Below are 18,700 nucleotides of genomic sequence, written 5' to 3'. Positions count from 1 at the left end.
ATACATAGGCACATACACTCTTAATTCAACTGAATTAGGTCACAATTAAGAGCAATTTGACTTTAATTAAGTTTAACTTCATACTGTCCAGAAAATGTACGAAGCAAGTGTACATTCGAAAGTACCAATCTACATTCAAATATGTCAGGGTTAACTGGCAGTAAGTTTTCACGTCTTCGTCAATGCCAAGGCCCTCCACTGAGCAACAGTGAGCTTAAGTAGCATTTCTGAAAGCAAGAAAACTGTCCTCTCATCAAAAATGCCACCTGTATGCCCTCACCACTCTGAAATAATCAGGAGAAACTGCCTGAGCAGTGGAAAGTCTGGATTCCTTATACAAAATGACTAAAGGGTTAGACAGTATTCAGGGTTGAAGGTTAGCTCCCCTATTACGACAAGCCTGTCCAAACGTCACCAGTCCGTCTGGTCAGCAGGGAAAGAACCAGGTGCCAACAGGTGACAGCCCCTCACGACCTGACAAGGCGCTCTGGTCTGGCTTCTGCAGGACACAGCGGCCCTGCTGCCACGTGACAGTCTGTGCCAGGCCTCCTGCCAGGGCCCCTGGCACAGAGCAGCCTCAGGAAGAGGGGACCAGCTAGGAGCCCCCAGCAAGTCCAGCAGGAGGCAGAAGATGGCCCAGCACACAGTCCTCAAGAGACACTGCCACGCACACCTGCCTCTTCCGGCAGGTTAGACCCTAACCTATCCCGTGCCCCAGAGTGCCCCAGAGCTAATCCCTTGGCAGGCGCAACCTCGCTTTACCTCTGTCACTCGGCCATTCCCTGAAGGTCTGTAAAGGACACTCGTCATCGTCGAGGATAACTTCTTTAGCACCTTTTTCATCCGAATGCTGGGCTCCGGGAGGAAGCATGACCTAAGAGGAAGTAAGAATTACCTGTGACTACACCCAAAAAGTCAATCAGCGGGTGTTTAAAATAATGTTTTGTTTTTGAGGAAATAAAAAAAAAAGTCACTGTAGACCTGAATTGTTCAAACACTATAAACAGTCCTGAAAAACGGGGGCAAAAGTGAGGGAACAGCTTCCAGTAGAAACCTCGGCCAGCTGACCAGACCGCCGTTACTGGCCTGGCCCTCTGTCCGCCCCGAACGCTAGTCGGGTCTGCTCCCCGACACACTCTGTCGGCAGGCTGCCTGCGGTGCTCGACCTGTGAGGAGGTTCTTAAAGAGGACTGCGTCACCGCAGACCCGCCGGCCCACAGCCTACCTCCCACTGTCACACGGGTGTTAAGAAGGCAGTTCCATCTAACACGTCCTCTGCAGGAAAACCACAGAGCAGCAGCAGAAGAGATCAGCTTTCCTTTCCTCGTACAAAATTCATTTTCTGATTAAGTTATAATCAGATAGTTTAGATGCAGTACACGGCCATTCACTGAACGAGGGCTTTTAAGATACTGCATGCACGATACTCACACATCTGTAGCGCTGTCTTCCTTTTTATTCCATTTTAACGGCAAGCAATTTTCTTAATCATTGGAAAAAAAAACTCCACGACAGAGAGAAAAGAGCCAGTGACCAGGGCCCAGTCTCCAATGCCCTGCTGAGTTCTAGCCCATCTCTCAACACCAACCAACACACGACTACAGAAAACAAAGCTTTACTGGCACCTGGAGATTATTTTCAAACTTGAGTTATATTCAATAATGTTATAACAGACATTATGCCCAATTACATCATATGCGCATATACCAAGTGGCTTGGACGTCTACAGAACCGTATAACTTCTCTCTACACTGCTACAAATTACCCTAAAAAGACGTTTATTATTAATACGACACACCCTTATGCTGAAGTAACTGGTGTTTCCTCACAGTGTCTTGTACTAAACGTTGCATCCTGGGCTTGGAACGCACGCTGCTCCAGGGTCTGACCTGCACTCGTCTCCTCGGTCTCACACCCTGCCATGCAGCCTCAGAGAGCAAGTCCCCCGGAACGTCTCCGGATTCTCTGCCAGGCCACAAGACCCCACGCGGCACTGCGCCTGCACGCCCCTCCCAACTTCGGGGTCCAGCGAGCGGCTCCCTCACCCCTCAGCGCAGGGACTGCTCCCCCAGGGAGCCTTCCCCGACCTCGGCGCTCGGCGCTGCCCGATGCCTGCATCTCTCATTCTCGGCCTGTCTCCCTCTGCTGTGAGCTCTTCTGAAGGCAGGTCTCAGCTTTGACCTAACACAGCATCCAACACAGTCAGCACAGCGCCTAACAAAGAGCCGGAACCCGCCTATGCACTGAGTAACTCGCTGAAGAGACAGAAGAGATGAGTGAGTGAGTATCGAAGAGCTTCGTACCACATGATCAGTGAGAGGGCAAGAAAGCAAAGGATTTCCATCTCAAGGATAAAAACAATCATCAACCCCTAACTCATTCTGCCTAAACTAGCAGGGAAAAAAAGAAAAAAATGCTCAAGAACACAGTATTTAGAACAAAACCCCCAAAACTACGTGACCCTCAAAAGCATCATCAAATGATTTCAAAGAGACTATCAGAAAAAGCCCAAAGAAAGTATTTCATAACTTCATGACTCTGACTAAAGTGCGCTTTCATTTTCTCATTTTCATCAATAAAATCAGGTGGAAATTAAGGAAAGGAAAATACACAGCATGAAGTCTCCTACCACACAGTCTCTCAAACGCAGCTTCAAGCAACTGAGAATCACTGAACAGACTTACACACAGGACACGCCCCCCTGGCAGACCCCTGGGCCTCAGCGCCAAGAGTCAGGCGGCGGTGGCCGAGCTGCAGCCTCGGGGCACAGCCTCAGAGGCCCAGGTGGGAAAGGGTCAGGCCCCTGTTCGGCAGCGCAGCCTCTATTCACACCACTGCTTTGCTGTTTTCATCCTCAGACACTTTCCACAGTGGTTATTAACTGGAAGTATGAGGAAAACGGACCCAAAAAACCCAAATCCTTCAGGTCTGGGAGACACACTAGTGTTATTTCTTGGACAACCTCTCTCTCCACTTCCTACCGCTTTCTGTGCCTGGCCCTCCGTCAGGAGACCTTGACTCTCCCCATCTCCCGTCTCTCTGCCCTCTGCAGATGTCCTTCGCACCCCCTCTCAGCCCTCCCGCTAACACTTGGCCCCCGGCCCTTCTCTGCACGATCCTCCCACAGCACCCTGGTCCATTCCCCCAAGCACCGGCCCAGCCCTTCTGTCTCAAGTCTCGGCTGTTGAACGCTTCCATCTGCTTTGTCTCTTTTATCTCAGGTTCTCTCATCTGCTTGGGTTGGTCTGTCTTTCACTTTAAAGGCATTTTCCAGCATCTGTTGAGTCCGGGTCGTCCTCTCACACTGATGGCGAGCCCAGGGAGAACAGGTGGTTCTGGTGAGGGTGCCTGCTAGTGAGCCAGGACGTCCGCAGGTCAGAGTTCATACAGGCTGCTCCTCCCTGAGAGACGGCGCCGTCTGGAAGGAATCGCTCATCTTCTGGCTGTCGGGACTCGGGGCACAGCCTCCCTCCATCCTCCTGCTTGTGGTGAAGCCCTTGCTATGCCAGGACCCCAACCCCGCAGTATGACCAGGGCCTTCAGGAGGGGAGGGACAGGGCAGCCAGAACGGGGCAGGCAGGCTGGTGGAGGCTACTCCCGGAAACAACTCTCGGGACAGCCTGTCCTGAGACGGTTTTCAATGCTGCCGGCGAGCGCTGGAGCCCCGTACTCCTGGGTCCTCTGGGCTAGGACGCAGGCCCCTCTGCAGGTGGCTTCCGGCCCAGCAAGTCAGACACGCCTCCTTCAGGTCTTGCATTCATATCTACGGCCACACCAGCCTGAAAGCGCCTGGTCTCGGAAGCTAAGCAGGGGCGGACCTGGTTAGTACTTGGATGGGAGGACTGCGTTCACAACTACTGCCATCTCTTCTCTCGTGCCCTTTGTTCTTGTGCATTTACACAGGGATTTTCATTCCTTTATTGTCATCTCAATGGGATAAAAACATCTGTCTTCTCATCTATTTTCAGCTGAAAATTGGGCTTTACTCATAAAATTATAGATCTAGCAAATGGTTTTTCCAACAGAATATAAATTCTCAGCTTTACAACAAAAAGAAAAAGCCATAAAACTCAGGTAAGGCCTCGTATTTAGCTCCCTCCGTAACAACACTACCAGCCCCGCTGAGAGCTCAGAGCAGACAGCACTCGGCTCACAGCGTGAAAGACTGAGCACTGCTAGGGTTCTGAGTCGTCTACAGTCAGTGCAAACCCACCCACAATTCCAGCAGGTTTTATGTAGAAACTGACCAGCTGATTCTAAAACTTACGTGTAAATGCAAATAAGCTGGAATAACCAGAGCAATTTATTAAAGCAAAAGGAAAAAGTGCAATAGGGACTTAATATGATTTTAAAAGACTTATAATAACCTACAGTAATCAATATAGCTTGATATTGGCAAAAAGATATGTAAATGAAACACCAGATTCCAGAATTAGAACCAAAAATATATATGGCAAACTGATTTTCCACAAAGGTACCAAAGCACAGAGGGAACAAAGAAAGCCTTTGTAACAAATGGCACTGGGTCACCTGGGTGTGGGCACAGAAGTGACTCTAACGTCATACCATACACAGACATTACCTTGAAACGGAACATACAGCCCCAGTGTAAGACCTAAAGCTATGACACTCCTAAAATAAAATACCGGTAAAAGTGTTCACAACTTTGGAGGTAACAAATCTCATATAGAATTTTAAAAGTATAGAATGCTAAAACAGAATTACCAAGTTAGACTTTAACAATTTTAATCATTGAAAGATACCACTTTAAAAAATGAAAAGGCAAGCCAAGCCACAGACTGGGAAAAAAACATCCACAGCCTACGTATCACACGTGGGACTTAATATATATACAGATCATCACGGAAACGTAAGAGTTTCCACAGTGAGATACAACAACACACATCAGAATGACGAACAGGGAAGACAATCGACCAAACGAGAGATGAGTGCAGAGAGCGCAACGGGATCTCTCGTCTACGTGTGGGGAGCTGTAAGTGGTACAGCCACACGGGACACGTCAACAGGGTCTCTCGTCTACGTGTGGGGAGCTGTAAGTGGTACAGCCACACGGGACACGTCAACAGGGTCTCTCGTCTACGTGTGGGGAGCTGTAAGTGGTACAGCCACACGGGACACGTCAACAGGGTCTCTCGTCTACGTGTGGGGAGCTGTAAGTGGTACAGCCACACGGGACACGTCAACAGGGTCTCTCGTCTACGTGTGGGGAGCTGTAAGTGGTACAGCCACACGGGACACGTCAACAGGGTCTCTCGTCTACGTGTGGGGAGCTGTAAGTGGTACAGCCACGCTGGACACATCAACAGGGTCTCTCGTCTACGTGTGGGGAGCTGTAAGTGGTACAGCCACGCTGGACACTCACACATGTGCCTCCTGTGGGACTGAGCCCTCTCCTAAGTCTTTACTCAAGAAGAGAAGTACTTCCATGAGGAGACCTACAACGTATGCTCACAGCAGTTTTACTGTAGGAGTTAAAAAACGAAAACTGGAAACAACGCAAATTCCATCAACAGGTGATGGACGAACAAGCTACGCCACACCCACATAATGACACACACAGCAGAAAGAGGCACAGGGAGCTTCTGGGGGTGTCCCTGTGCTGACTGGCCAAAACTGACAGTGCGGTAAACTTTAGCACATGTAACATATCGTACTGTAAATTGTCCCTAAATAATCTTGTGGGAGGAGGAACTAGGACTACCGCGCTGTGATTATTTAACAATCAACTGCTGAGATGAAAGAGAGGAGGACACCTTTTAAAACCTACTTTCAATGAGATTCTGACAGAAATAATGGTTACAAAGAAGCTAATACCTACTTGGGACTGACTTAAAGGTGAAGGATTTACCAGAAAGTTTGTCTTACAAGAGAAAAAATCTGCTTGATTTTACTCAGTGTGACCAAATCAATTCTGAGGTATAAAATTTCACTGTTATTTCTTGAGAACTCAGGTCAAAGACACAACCTTCATCTCCAAGAAATTATGGATGGCAACTAAGTCTATCAACCAAATGTTGGTTAGTGACAAACAGCAAACCAAGATTCATTTAAATGCTGAGTTGTTACGTTAAGAAAACAGTCACTAAAGCAGATTTTACGAAAATAAAATTGTTACCTATATATTAGTATATATGCTAAATAAAAATTGGAAGGGTATGTATGAAGACGTAAATATCGCTTATCCTTTGGTATTAGAACTACAGAGAATTTTTATCTTCTTCGATTTGTCTTTTTATACTTAGTTTAAAACAAACAGAAACACAAACTACTTTTGTAATGGAGGGAGGAGGTTGTCTTTTATACATATGCCCACATCTCAGTTTACCAGATTCTAACAATACAGCAGGGAGAAAGTCAGCCCACGTTCAACTCCCACATCCACGCCCGCGTGGCCTGGGAGCACTCACACGGGCAATGCAGTAGTCCCTGGGGTTCTCCTTCTCCAGGCCGTACTTCTCCAAGGCTTCGGCCACAGCGAAGTCCGCGGGGTCTGTAGTGGACAGCAGGATCGTCTTGTAGGGAATGTTTGGTTTCAGGCTATCTGCGTAAATTCTCAATGTTCCACCTGAAGAAAAAAGTTTGACATCTTTAAGCACAACTTTTATTTTACTCCAACAACAGAGAGCTGTACACACATTCCAGCCCCACTTCCTGTTAAACAACACCCATGGCAGGGCCATGCTGGCCCAGTGACCCTTAGCCAGAGTGAACGAGAACCAGTTCTGTGTGGTAAGGCTGCGTGTGTCCTCTCCTCAAGCCCACGCTGCTTTCACGTCTGCTCTTGGTGAAGGATGGAAAGGCGCGTCCTGAGCACTGCCCCTTCTCCACCTGCTTCCCCATGTCCTCACCTGCACCAAGCTAGACACCGACCTTCCCCAGTTCCTCAACTTCCTGACCAACAACCGGAAACTCGTCCCTTCTCCCTGTGAACTAGGGCAGAGCCATCCGGACACCCCGAGGTTTTCTTCCTTGTACGTTTCTCTTTAATGGATTCTTTACATGTTGTATCATCGCATTTTTGGTGTCATAATTTGCTTTCTACTTACAAGATTTTTAAGCCCTACAATTTTAAGCCTAGATGAAAGACTCCTGGGGCAGGTGTGCAAGTCAGGCAAGGCACCATGTTCCCATGCCACGTGGGACCTGGAGGTGGGGGGCACATTTCCTTTGACTTCTTTGTTCCACCTTTAAGTTAAAGAGTGAGAATAAAGATCTGTGCACATTCACGCAAACTCTAAACTTCTGTGACTCCCGATCTGCTGAATTCTAATGCAGTTATTCTGGCTACTGAATGCTTCTTACACCCTTTGCGCACAAGTCTAGCACACACTGCCTCATGACAACCTGACACCAATAAAATAATGCTGGTCTCCTAAGATAATCAGCAAGTCCAGGCTAGCATTAGAATGCAAACCTGCTGACATAGGCCAGGAGGCAAGCTATCTACAGACTCACAGGGACGAAGACCCCCCAGCTCAACAATAAGGACATAGCCCGGACTGGTCACTGTCACAAGCTCTCAACAGCTTGTAAAGGGTAGAAATTAAGGGGAGAAAACTAACAAGAAGGGGAAGTAAAAAAAAGGTAGATCTTTTAGAATGTGTCTGAACTTGGACGACTGCTAGTTTAACACAAGTAGATACAGACCAATGTATATGGACCCATAGTATCCACAAAAACCTACAATAAACACAAAAACTCCAAAGAAGGAAACACAAGAATGCCACTAAAGAAAATCAACAAAATACAAGGGAAGGAACAAAGAAACAGAGAAAAACTACGTACACTAGCAGAAAACAAGTAACGTGGCGGTAAGCACATACCTATTAGCAATTACTTCAAACGTCAACAGACTGAACGATGCAGTCAAAACCACAGGACAGCTGACTAGATAAAAACAAGGTTGCTGCTTATAAGAAACTTCCCTCAGAGCTAAAGACACAAACCGACTGAAAGTGAGGGAACAGAAAGAGACAATTCACGAAACAGACGACAAGAAAGAGGGGCAGCAATGATGAAGGAACACAAATACAGGATGCTGATGCACGAATTCACACGCGTGTGCCTGCACCGAGCCCTGACTCTAGGCAGCTGAGCTGAGCAGGCATGGGGAGAGGGCCTGACGGTAACACCACAGCACCAGGGAGCCTACCGCCCAACTCATCCAGGGACAGGTCAACAGAGAGACGAATGGATGCAGTCTGATTTAAGAGCTCTTCACGGTAAAAGCACAATACCACAGAATCAGCACAACCGAAACAGCCATCTCCCTAATCTCTGGGGAGAGAGAGACAGGAGAGAAGCTAACATTTTAAAACTCCTGCTGGCAACTATAACCCGTCTATATAAACACACGTTTCAGTTCTAAAGCTAAGGGAGGATCGCTCCCCTGTTGGGAAGATGTACAACGCGTGGCCCGCAGAGCAGAAGGATCCAGGGCAGCACACGCGGCTCCCAAGGCTGTTCACAGGAAGCTTAAGTGGAAGGGCTGACCCCACAGGCATTCTGAAGTCACTCACACTTGGGAGGCATCAGAGAGCAAATACACCAGAGTGCTAAAAATACTCTCCAAGGTGCAGAGCCAGAGCCTGCTGCAAGTGACGACTTCTGACCGTGAAGGGAGTCAGTGTGTGTGAGCGCCTCACGAGAACCTAGGGACCACCCTGAGGCTAAGAGGACGGCAGAGCGACGCACTCTGCGTTACTCTCTTCCCACCATGACATCACACCCACCCAGCGGACACAGAGATTACAGGGATACACTTCTCTAGGTTACTTATCAGACACAAACGGACAGAACGCTTCAGCGAACCCTACCTGACCGTCGTAGTGTTAACACAAACAGCTGCTCTACCCGACATGACACCTCAACGGACCCTACCTGACCGTCTCAGAGGTAACACAGACAGCTGCTCTACCAGCACGCTCTGGCTTCTCGGGCTTCCTGGAAGCCTGCACAGGCGGCTGGACCGCAGCCATCCGTCGAGCAGACAGCCCTCCTCTCCTGGGTGTCCGTTCCTCCTCCTCGCCCTCCAGAGGCCTGTCCTGCTCCCTCCGCCTGCACCTCGACAGCGGCCTTCATTCCAGCTCTGTATCACCTGCACCGTCTCTTCCATGCCCAGCGACACCGCTGACTGGCCCTCAGTCACCCAGCTGGCAGCTCCTCCCAAGGCACGCGAGTGAGTCTGGGCTTCCCCTCCAGACGTCCCTTCACCCCGCAGACCTGCAGCCATCCAGCTGAAAACAGGGTGTCATCCTGAAGGGCTCCCCTCCTCAGAAAACCCCGCCAGGCGCTGGCTCCCTTCCTCCCCGCTGCTGGCGCTCACCCCTCCTCTCCCTCCTTACGGCCGCCGGCCGTGACCGCTCGGAGTCCGCCCTTCCAGGGCCGCGCGGGCGTCCGACACGGGCGCCTGCTTCCAACCGCAGCCCCTCACGCGGACCCTCTACTCCGCTCCCAGAGCGACCGCCGGGTTTGAGGCCTGGGCTAGACTGGAAGCTTTCTGCTGATAAGCCCCGAGCTTGCGCTTTTCCCACATTTTCCCTAAAACGTTTACATGTTTCCTTCCTCATCTTTGTAGTCCCTCTCTTCTTCCTCCTCCTTTTTCAATGCAGACATTTTTAAGTCATCTCAAATCCCTGCTGGAACAGGACAGGACAGGTCTCGAAAGCCATCTATTAAATCATTTACAGAAGAAGTCTCTCAGCACCCTAGTTTTTGAGTCACCGACACTGCAACTCCCACGAATCACATCATGAAGACTCAGCTCGTAAGGGCCCTAATCGCCCCGGGAAAGGCTGACAACGCCCGCCTCCGAAGCGCCTCAACGCGGCCCCGTAGGAGAGCCAGAGCCGACGACCTACCCGGTGGGACTTTTTCAGGGAACGCCGCACCAGCGACGCAGCCTTCTGATACGGAGACTTTCCGAACAGACGATTCTTTCCTGGCAAGCCAGACTACTGAATAACTAACTCGTGACTTTACCACAGTTACTCACACACGCCAGGCGCGTCCCTGGCCGGCGGCACTCGCGTCACGCGCAGCAGCGGGCGCCGTGCGCGTCACTGGACAACAGCGCACGTCAGGGGAGTCACTAGACGCTGGGGCGCGTCAGGCGCGTCCCTAGACGTCGCGGCGCGTCAGGCGGGTCCCTAGACGTCGGGGCACGTCAGGCGCGTCCCTAGACGACAGCGCACGTCAGGGGAGTCACTAGACGCTGGGGCGCGTCAGGCGCGTCCCTAGACTTCAGGGCACGTCAGGCGCGTCCCTAGACGACAGCGCACGTCAGGCGTGTCACTAGACAGCAGCACTCGCGTCACGCGCAGCAGCGGGCGCCGTGCGCGTCACTGGACGACAGCGCACGTCAGGGGAGTCACTAGACGCTGGGGCGCGTCAGGCGCGTCCCTAGACGTCGCGGCGCGTCAGGCGGGTCCCTAGACGTCGGGGCACGTCAGGCGCGTCCCTAGACGACAGCGCACGTCAGGGGAGTCACTAGACGCTGGGGCGCGTCAGGCGCGTCCCTAGACTTCAGGGCACGTCAGGCGCGTCCCTAGACGACAGCGCACGTCAGGCGTGTCACTAGACAGCAGCACTCGCGTCACGCGCAGCAGCGGGCGCCGTGCGCGTCACTGGACAACAGCGCACGTCAGGGGAGTCACTAGACGCTGGGGCGCGTCAGGCGCGTCCCTAGACGTCGCGGCGCGTCAGGCGGGTCCCTAGACGTCGGGGCACGTCAGGTGCGTCACTAGACGACAGCGCACATCAGGCGTGTCCCTAGACGTCGGGGCACGTCAGGCGCGTCCCTAGACGTCGCGGCGCGTCAGGCGGGTCCCTAGACGTCGGGGCACGTCAGGTGCGTCACTAGACGACAGCGCACATCAGGGGAGTCACTAGACGCTGGGGCGCGTCAGGCGCGTCCCTAGACGTCGGGGCACGTCAGGTGCGTCACTAGACGACAGCGCACATCAGGCGTGTCCCTAGACGTCGGGGCGTGTCAGGCGCGTCCCTAGACGGATAAGCAGGCGTGGCGTGCGTCAGGCGCGTCCCTAGACGACAGCGCACGTCAGGGGAGTCCCTAGACGCTGGGGCGCGTCAGGCGCGTCCCTAGACGACAGCGCACGTCAGGCGTGTCACTAGACAGCAGCACTCGCGTCACGCGCAGCAGCGGGCGCCGTGCGCGTCACTGGACGACAGCGCACGTCAGGGGAGTCACTAGACGCTGGGGCGCGTCAGGCGTGTCCCTAGACTTCAGGGCACGTCAGGCGCGTCCCTAGACGACAGCGCACGTCAGGCGTGTCACTAGACAGCAGCACTCGCGTCACGCGCAGCAGCGGGCGCCGTGCGCGTCACTGGACGACAGCGCACGTCAGGGGAGTCACTAGACGCTGGGGCGCGTCAGGCGTGTCCCTAGACGTCGCGGCGCGTCAGGCGGGTCCCTAGACGTCGGGGCACGTCAGGTGCGTCACTAGACGACAGCGCACATCAGGCGTGTCCCTAGACGTCGGGGCACGTCAGGCGCGTCCCTAGACGTCGGGGCACGTCAGGCGGGTCCCTAGACGTCGGGGCACGTCAGGTGCGTCACTAGACGACAGCGCACATCAGGGGAGTCACTAGACGCTGGGGCGCGTCAGGCGCGTCCCTAGACGTCGCGGCGCGTCAGGCGGGTCCCTAGACGTCGGGGCACGTCAGGTGCGTCACTGGACGACAGCGCACGTCAGGGGAGTCACTAGACGCTGGGGCGCGTCAGGCGCGTCCCTAGACTTCAGGGCACGTCAGGCGCGTCCCTAGACGACAGCGCACGTCAGGCGTGTCACTAGACAGCAGCACTCGCGTCACGCGCAGCAGCGGGCACGGTGCACATCACTAGACAACAGCGCACGTCAGGGGAGTCACTAGACGCTGGGGCGCGTCAGGCGCGTCCCTAGACGTCGCGGCGCGTCAGGCGGGTCCCTAGACTTAGGGGCGCGTCAGGCGCGTCACTAGACGACAGCGCACAATCAGGCGTGTCCCTAGACGTCGGGGCACGTCAGGCGCGTCCCTAGACGTCGGGGCGCGTCAGGCGGGTCCCTAGACTTCGGGGCGCGTCAGGCGCGTCCCTAGACTTCGGGGCGCGTCAGGCGCGTCCCTAGACGACAGCGCACGTCAGGCGTGTCACTAGACAGCAGCACTCGCGTCACGCGCAGCAGCGGGCGCGGTGCGCATCACTAGACAACAGCGCACGTCAGGGGAGTCCCTAGACGTCGGCGCGCGTCAGGCGCGTCCCTAGCCGGCAGCACTCGCGTCACGCGCAGCAGCGGGCGCAGTGCGCATCACTAGACAACAGGGCACGTCAGGGGAGTCACTAGACGGATAAGCAGGCGTGGCGTGCGTCAGGCACATCCCTAGACGGCAGCACTCGCGTCAGGGATAAGCGGGCGCACGCGCATCAGGCGCGCCCCTAGACTTCAGGGCACGTCAGGTGCGTCCCTAGACGACAGCGCACATCAGGCGCGTCCCTAGACGTCGGCGCGCGTCAGGCGCGTCCCTAGACGTCGGGGCGCGTCAGGCGGGTCCCTAGACGTCGGGGCGCGTCAGGTGCGTCACTAGACGACAGCGCACGTCAGGCGCGTCCCTAGACGTCGGGGCACGTCAGGCGCGTCCCTAGACGTCGGGGCGCGTCAGGCGCGTCCCTAGACGTCGCGGCGCGTCAGGCGGGTCCCTAGACTTAGGGGCGCGTCAGGCGCGTCACTAGACGACAGCGCACAATCAGGCGTGTCCCTAGACGTCGGGGCACGTCAGGCGCGTCCCTAGACGTCGGGGCGCGTCAGGCGGGTCCCTAGACTTCGGGGCGCGTCAGGCGCGTCCCTAGACGACAGCGCACGTCAGGCGTGTCACTAGACAGCAGCACTCGCGTCACGCGCAGCAGCGGGCGCGGTGCGCATCACTAGACAACAGCGCACGTCAGGGGAGTCCCTAGACGTCGGCGCGCGTCAGCCGCGTCCCTAGCCGGCAGCACTCGCGTCACGCGCAGCAGCGGGCGCAGTGCGCATCACTAGACAACAGGGCACGTCAGGGGAGTCACTAGACGGATAAGCAGGCGTGGCGTGCGTCAGGCACATCCCTAGACGGCAGCACTCGCGTCAGGGATAAGCGGGCGCACGCGCATCAGGCGCGCCCCTAGACTTCAGGGCACGTCAGGTGCGTCACTAGACGACAGCGCACATCAGGCGCGTCCCTAGACGTCGGCGCGCGTCAGGCGCGTCCCTAGACGTCGGCGCGCGTCAGGCGCGTCCCTAGACGTCGGGGCGCGTCAGGCGGGTCCCTAGACGTCGGGGCGCGTCAGGTGCGTCACTAGACGACAGCGCACGTCAGGCGCGTCCCTAGACGTCGGGGCACGTCAGGCGCGTCCCTAGACGTCGGGGCGCGTCAGGCGGGTCCCTAGACGTCGGGGCGCGTCAGGCGCGTCCCTAGACGACAGCGCACATCAGGCGTGTCCCTAGACGTCGGGGCACGTCAGGCGCGTCCCTAGACGTCGCGGCGCGTCAGGCGCATCCCTAGACGTCGCGGCGCGTCAGGCGGGTCCCTAGACGTCGGGGCACGTCAGGCGCGTCACTAGACGACAGCGCACATCAGGCGCGTCCCTAGACGTCGGGGCACGTCAGGCGGGTCCCTAGACTTCGGGGCACGTCAGGTGCGTCCCTAGACGACAGCGCACATCAGGCGTGTCCCTAGACGTCAGGGCACGTCAGGCGCGTCCCTAGACGTCGGGGCACGTCAGGCGGGTCCCTAGACTTCAGGGCACGTCAGGTGCGTCACTAGACGACAGCGCGCGTCAGGCGCGTCCCTAGACGTCGGCGCGCGTCAGGCACGTCCCTAGCCGGCAGCACTCGCGTCAGGGATAAGCGGGCGCGGCGCGGGGCCTGTACCCGAGTCTGGCCGCCCGTCCGAGCTCCGGAACTCCTGCATCCGCCTCTCCAGCTTCTGCTGCCGTCGCCGCTTCATGACCACCTCAGGGTTGGAGATGGTTCGCGTAAAGCTGGTCTCAGGCATGTCTTTGTAGACCTCAGCGGCCAGGCGAGAATTCTCACTGTGGGGAGAGAGGGAGGAGCAAGACACACGAGGTTACATTAGAGACAGGCTCACCGCTCGCACTGGACTCACAGGGCGCGGGTCTTCCAGCCGCTCCAGAACCCTGAGCAGTTCTGCCCTGCCCTGGTCTAATTACGACAGATAAAGTTTCTCTCGGTACAAACTAAACTGCTGAACTAGGCAGAAACTCCTAATTAAAATTTTATAGTTGTTTACAGAACTTAATTGAGTATTCATTAATAAAACTAAAAAAATAATTTCAGTTATTTCTACAAGGGTTCTCTATCTCAAAGAGATTAAATAAGTGTTACAGCATTGCAACCACAAGAAACAAAGAACTGAATATACATTAGCAAAAATCTGTCTTAAAATTACGTATGCATGCTCACTCAATCATGTCCAACTCTCTGCGACCCAGTAAGTCTTGAAGAATCAAATGGCATGATTCTTTAACAACTGAAAGACTGAAAAAGGAAATAGCTCCCAAAGTTCCTACAATGAGTCAAGTGTATAGAATGATGAGTTGAAAACTAAATATTTAGGTAAGACTAATACAGGGCTTCCCTGGTGGCTCAGACGGTACAGCATCTGCCTACAATTCGGGAGACCCGGGTTCGATCCCTGGGTAGGGAAGATCCTCTGGAGAAGGAAATGGCAACCCGCTCCAGTACTCTTGCCTGGAAACTCCCATGGACAGAGGAGCCTGGTAGGCTACAGTCTATGGGGTCACAAAGAGTTGGACACGACTGAGCGACTTCACCTTCACTTTCAATATACTTGACTAAATTTTGATATATATACTTGAAAGATGTCATAAAAATCATAAAATAATTCCATCAAATCAGTTAAGCTCTGAATCTATCGTTGAACTTAACTCATTTTAAATAGCCTACTTTCTTAACACAAATACTGATCATCCTGTACACTAAATTAGCAGAATGACTATGGCCTAAGTTTTAAATTCTCCTCTTCCTTGATATTTTTCATATGTGAGCAACCTACGTGTGCAAGTTCTTCGTCTTGCACGAATGCACTGAGTAGAGCCTCACTATGAAATATACTACACTCAGGAGTTCATGCTCATCACACAGGCATCTCTGCCTAACAGGTTAAGATCTAAATCCACTCTGATGCAATCCACAATGGCCTCCAACTCCACTCTAAAGTAAACATCCTTCACTGACAAATGGTTAACATCCTCAAGACACATGGGACACTTAGAATCAACCAAAATATGAGAAAAGATGACGTCACTGCAGCAGAAGCGCAGAAGCAGTTAACAAGCGTGCAGAGGCAACGGCCGTGCTAATGGTGAAGCCAGCTGCGCGGACGCGCTCACACACACCGCAGGGATCAGACACTGCTCTGTTACACTCGCCAGTCCTAAGGGAGGCACGAGGGGCCCGAGGGCTGGAGACCCTTGTCTGGCAGCACAAGCATGCCACAGTGTCTCTGAGGCATTCTTCCGGAATATTTCCTAAGGAAATAGTCAAACAAGTCCTCAAAACTGTAGAAACAAGGACGTTCGCTGGAGTGGATGCAGTCAACACCAAGACGAGGAGGCGGCCTTGGAAAAAGCATCTGATGATGGAATGAACTGACTGAGCTGAAAACCCATGAGGCTACACAGAGGCCAGGAGACTCAGTGAAGAGCAGAGGCCAGGTTCTCCTCACGCCTCCCTTCTGTTACCCCCTCAGCTCCGAGATCAGAGGCACAAGTCCCTTCAGACAGGTGAGCACACCTGTGCTGGGGACGGTGCACAGGAAGGAAGGGGAGGGGCTGGGTGGGCCTGATGGCGCCTCTGAGCTGAGACGGGGACACCAGCTTTTCACCAGTCTTGCCAACCTCCGATCAGGCGTTAAGCGTATCCGAGGTGTCTGAGAAACCACTGCTGCCTTAAGGACCGGAACAGCAGACAGGGAAGGGAAGGGAGGCAGGGATGATGAGAATCTGACCCCATGGTTCACTGGGAAAAGCAGCCCCGTTCGTGGGTTCCCCATGCTAAGATGAGCAAGCACCGCAGACTGGCAACATTAGCAACACGTGTTGCTCAGCAGACGCCCGGCTCCCCTCGGCATGCAGAGCCAGGGCACGCTGGTCACTGAGCTGAAGTCACCCCTCCCCCATTTATCTCGGAGTTTAAGGAGGCCTGCTGCGTTAAAAACATTTAGCTTAGAACACAAAGAAACAGGAATATTTCCACAATTGACTTACATGTCATCCCCAGGAAAAGGTCTATCATCTTTATCAGACGCCTGTCTCACTGCCTCTTTTTCTCTCTTCTTTTTTTCCTTCTTTTCCTTCTTTGAGAGAGTTCTCTTGAAGTTCTGGATAACACCTTCTTTTTCCTGCTTTTCAGGTCCGTTACTTTGAGCCTTCTGATAAAAGCAACATTATCACTCCACTGCTCCGACACAGAATCACAGAGAACCATCTATGGGGATCTAACTGCATCTCACGCGCTACGGCCGGAAACAGCCCCTGGGCAGGGAAGGCCTGGGATGAGAGACGGGCTTTGTCTCAACTGTGCCAGCGGGTTCGCGAGTGTACTGGCCCACACTTACGCACTCAAGATCTCATTTTACCAAGAGAGGATTTCGCCTGCATTCAAACCGATAACCAGAGAAGCAAGCACACAAGAAAACCCAAACCCACTAAGAAAACTGGGGTGGGAATCACACCAGCTTATCATTTTTGATGAATAAAGATCCAAATAATTAGTAACTTAAATGAATGGAACCTAGTGGAAATACAGAAATAACCATTTGAAACATTATCTACTTCATAGATGTTTCCTTTAATGTCAGAAGAAATGTCAAGAATAGCCCTAAAAAATTGGCTTTTATGAAGCAAAGTTGTTAAGTATTGTGTTTACACAAAAACTTCTAGTTTCTTTTCCAGATCTTTTTTTTTTTTTTTTGCTTAATTTACAACATGACCTGCATGCAGAAGACACAGAAACAAATTATTTTTTGTATGACTTAATAGGCTGGGTGGTAAAGAATCAAAAAAAATACAAGATTATTTTATGGGGAAAGAAAACTGCCTTCAGCTGTGCCGGCAAGCACCTCCATCTCCATGCAAGCTGCCTGGGCCCCGTCCAGTCGTCCCGACCCTAAGAAGGGCTCTACTGTACACTGAGCGGGACCCGGGGCCCCACCAAAAGGCACACCAGCTGAAATCACGTGGTTAGTCACTCAGTGGTGTCTGACTCTTTTCGAATCCATGGACTGTAGCCAGCCAGGCTCCTGTGGCAGAAAAAAGTTATCCATTCTGACTTCGTATGTGTTTACAGCAAAGGTGACAAGTCCCGGGAGCACAGCTGTGTGTCTGGATCTTCCACATGGGATGCTGACGTCACACAGACACTGCAAACTGCCACCAGAAGCAAACAGCGGCCCTTTGCCCAGATCTACTGGGAAATTCAATGCAAGATTTTTCTCAAAATACCCTTAACCTCTGCCTTTGCTATCACTTGTCAACACTGAACTCTAGTCTGTAAGAGGCCAGCTGACTCGAAACAGAAGTATAATCATTTTAAAGCTATATTTCATAGTATTCCACATGGAAAGAACAGCGGCACAGGAATTCCAGTCTTATTAGCTGAGAAAGTTTTAGACTCACTCTATTACAGCACCCAGAGAAACTCAAGCAAGTTTACAAAGTAGTAACTTTCCATATAATAATACGAGAAAGGTCTTAAACATGCCTTACTATTAAGCTGTATCTGAAAGTTCACACATAAATAGGTTATTCAAGTTTTATTTTCCCTTTTGATTCTTATTAAAACATACGACTTGGTAATTTTGGGGAAAAAAACCTGAAGCTGATTCCTTGATCGTGAAGTCTCTGAGTGACAACATTTTACATAATCCTTTGAAAAGGAGAGAATAATAATATTTGGGGTTATTTCATGAAATAGAAGATGAAGCAGGGAGAAGCTGGGCTACTCTTACAGTACTTTCCAGGAGGAAGGTGAAAGGGCAGTTTAGGGAGAGAAGCGAAGAGGAGAATGAGCCCTGGGACGCCCAGTCAGAGGCGGCCCTGGAACAGCTTCAGCGAGTCCCCTGGCTCTCACCTTTGCAGGAATGGCATCGTTCTCATTCTTAAGGACAAACCTGCCCTCTCGGTCATCTTTATTCCAGTTCAGCTGCACAACCAGGGGTTTCTCATCTATATCCAATCTTCTTTCTTCTTCACAGCATGAAAGAAAACAAACAAACAAAACGCCGTGGTTACTTAATGGCACTAGTCAATACAACATTACAACATTCTGATACACAGTAAACTTTACAGACGAAAAACGTCTTGCAACCTTCATTCCTTACTGATAGACCGAATGCAGTTCAATTCCTCTCATGTGGAAGTGACCGTTTCAATGACTAATTCAGGATTTTGGTACCACTGTATGTAGACCTACCATGTGTCCAGTGCTGGAGATGGCCAGGCACAACTTCTGACCACATTTAGAATCTAACCGGGAAAATACAAGAAATACACACGGGCTAGGAAAAAAATACACGTAGGGCCTTGCTATATGTTTATTTCTGTAAATCAAGTTCCCTCAGATACAACTGGAAAACGAGACGTCCCATTGATGGATGAGGCTCTTCT

General features: G+C 52.5%; 1 protein-coding gene across 2 annotated transcripts in view; it reads right to left on the bottom strand.

Annotated features, from left to right (window-relative positions):
* Positions 1-18,700, bottom strand: part of AFDN (afadin, adherens junction formation factor) — a 114,132-nt gene that overhangs the window by 63,044 nt on the left and 32,388 nt on the right. Inside the window, exons 3-7 of one of the 2 annotated variants that reach the window (XM_052645878.1) lie at positions 18,165-18,280; positions 16,301-16,464; positions 13,923-14,083; positions 6,429-6,586; positions 763-874 (exon numbers count right to left, since the gene is read on the bottom strand). In XM_052645878.1, coding sequence (XP_052501838.1) covers positions 763-874; positions 6,429-6,586; positions 13,923-14,083; positions 16,301-16,464; positions 18,165-18,280 — 711 coding nt within the window. The remainder of the gene's footprint in view (positions 1-762; positions 875-6,428; positions 6,587-13,922; positions 14,084-16,300; positions 16,465-18,164; positions 18,281-18,700) is intronic. The other variant, XM_052645879.1, reaches the window with a different exon arrangement.

Source organism: Budorcas taxicolor, chromosome 9 (genome assembly GCF_023091745.1).
Source record: "Budorcas taxicolor isolate Tak-1 chromosome 9, Takin1.1, whole genome shotgun sequence".
Lineage (NCBI taxonomy): Eukaryota > Metazoa > Chordata > Mammalia > Artiodactyla > Bovidae > Budorcas > Budorcas taxicolor.
This window is presented reverse-complemented; position numbering and strand designations above follow the sequence as displayed.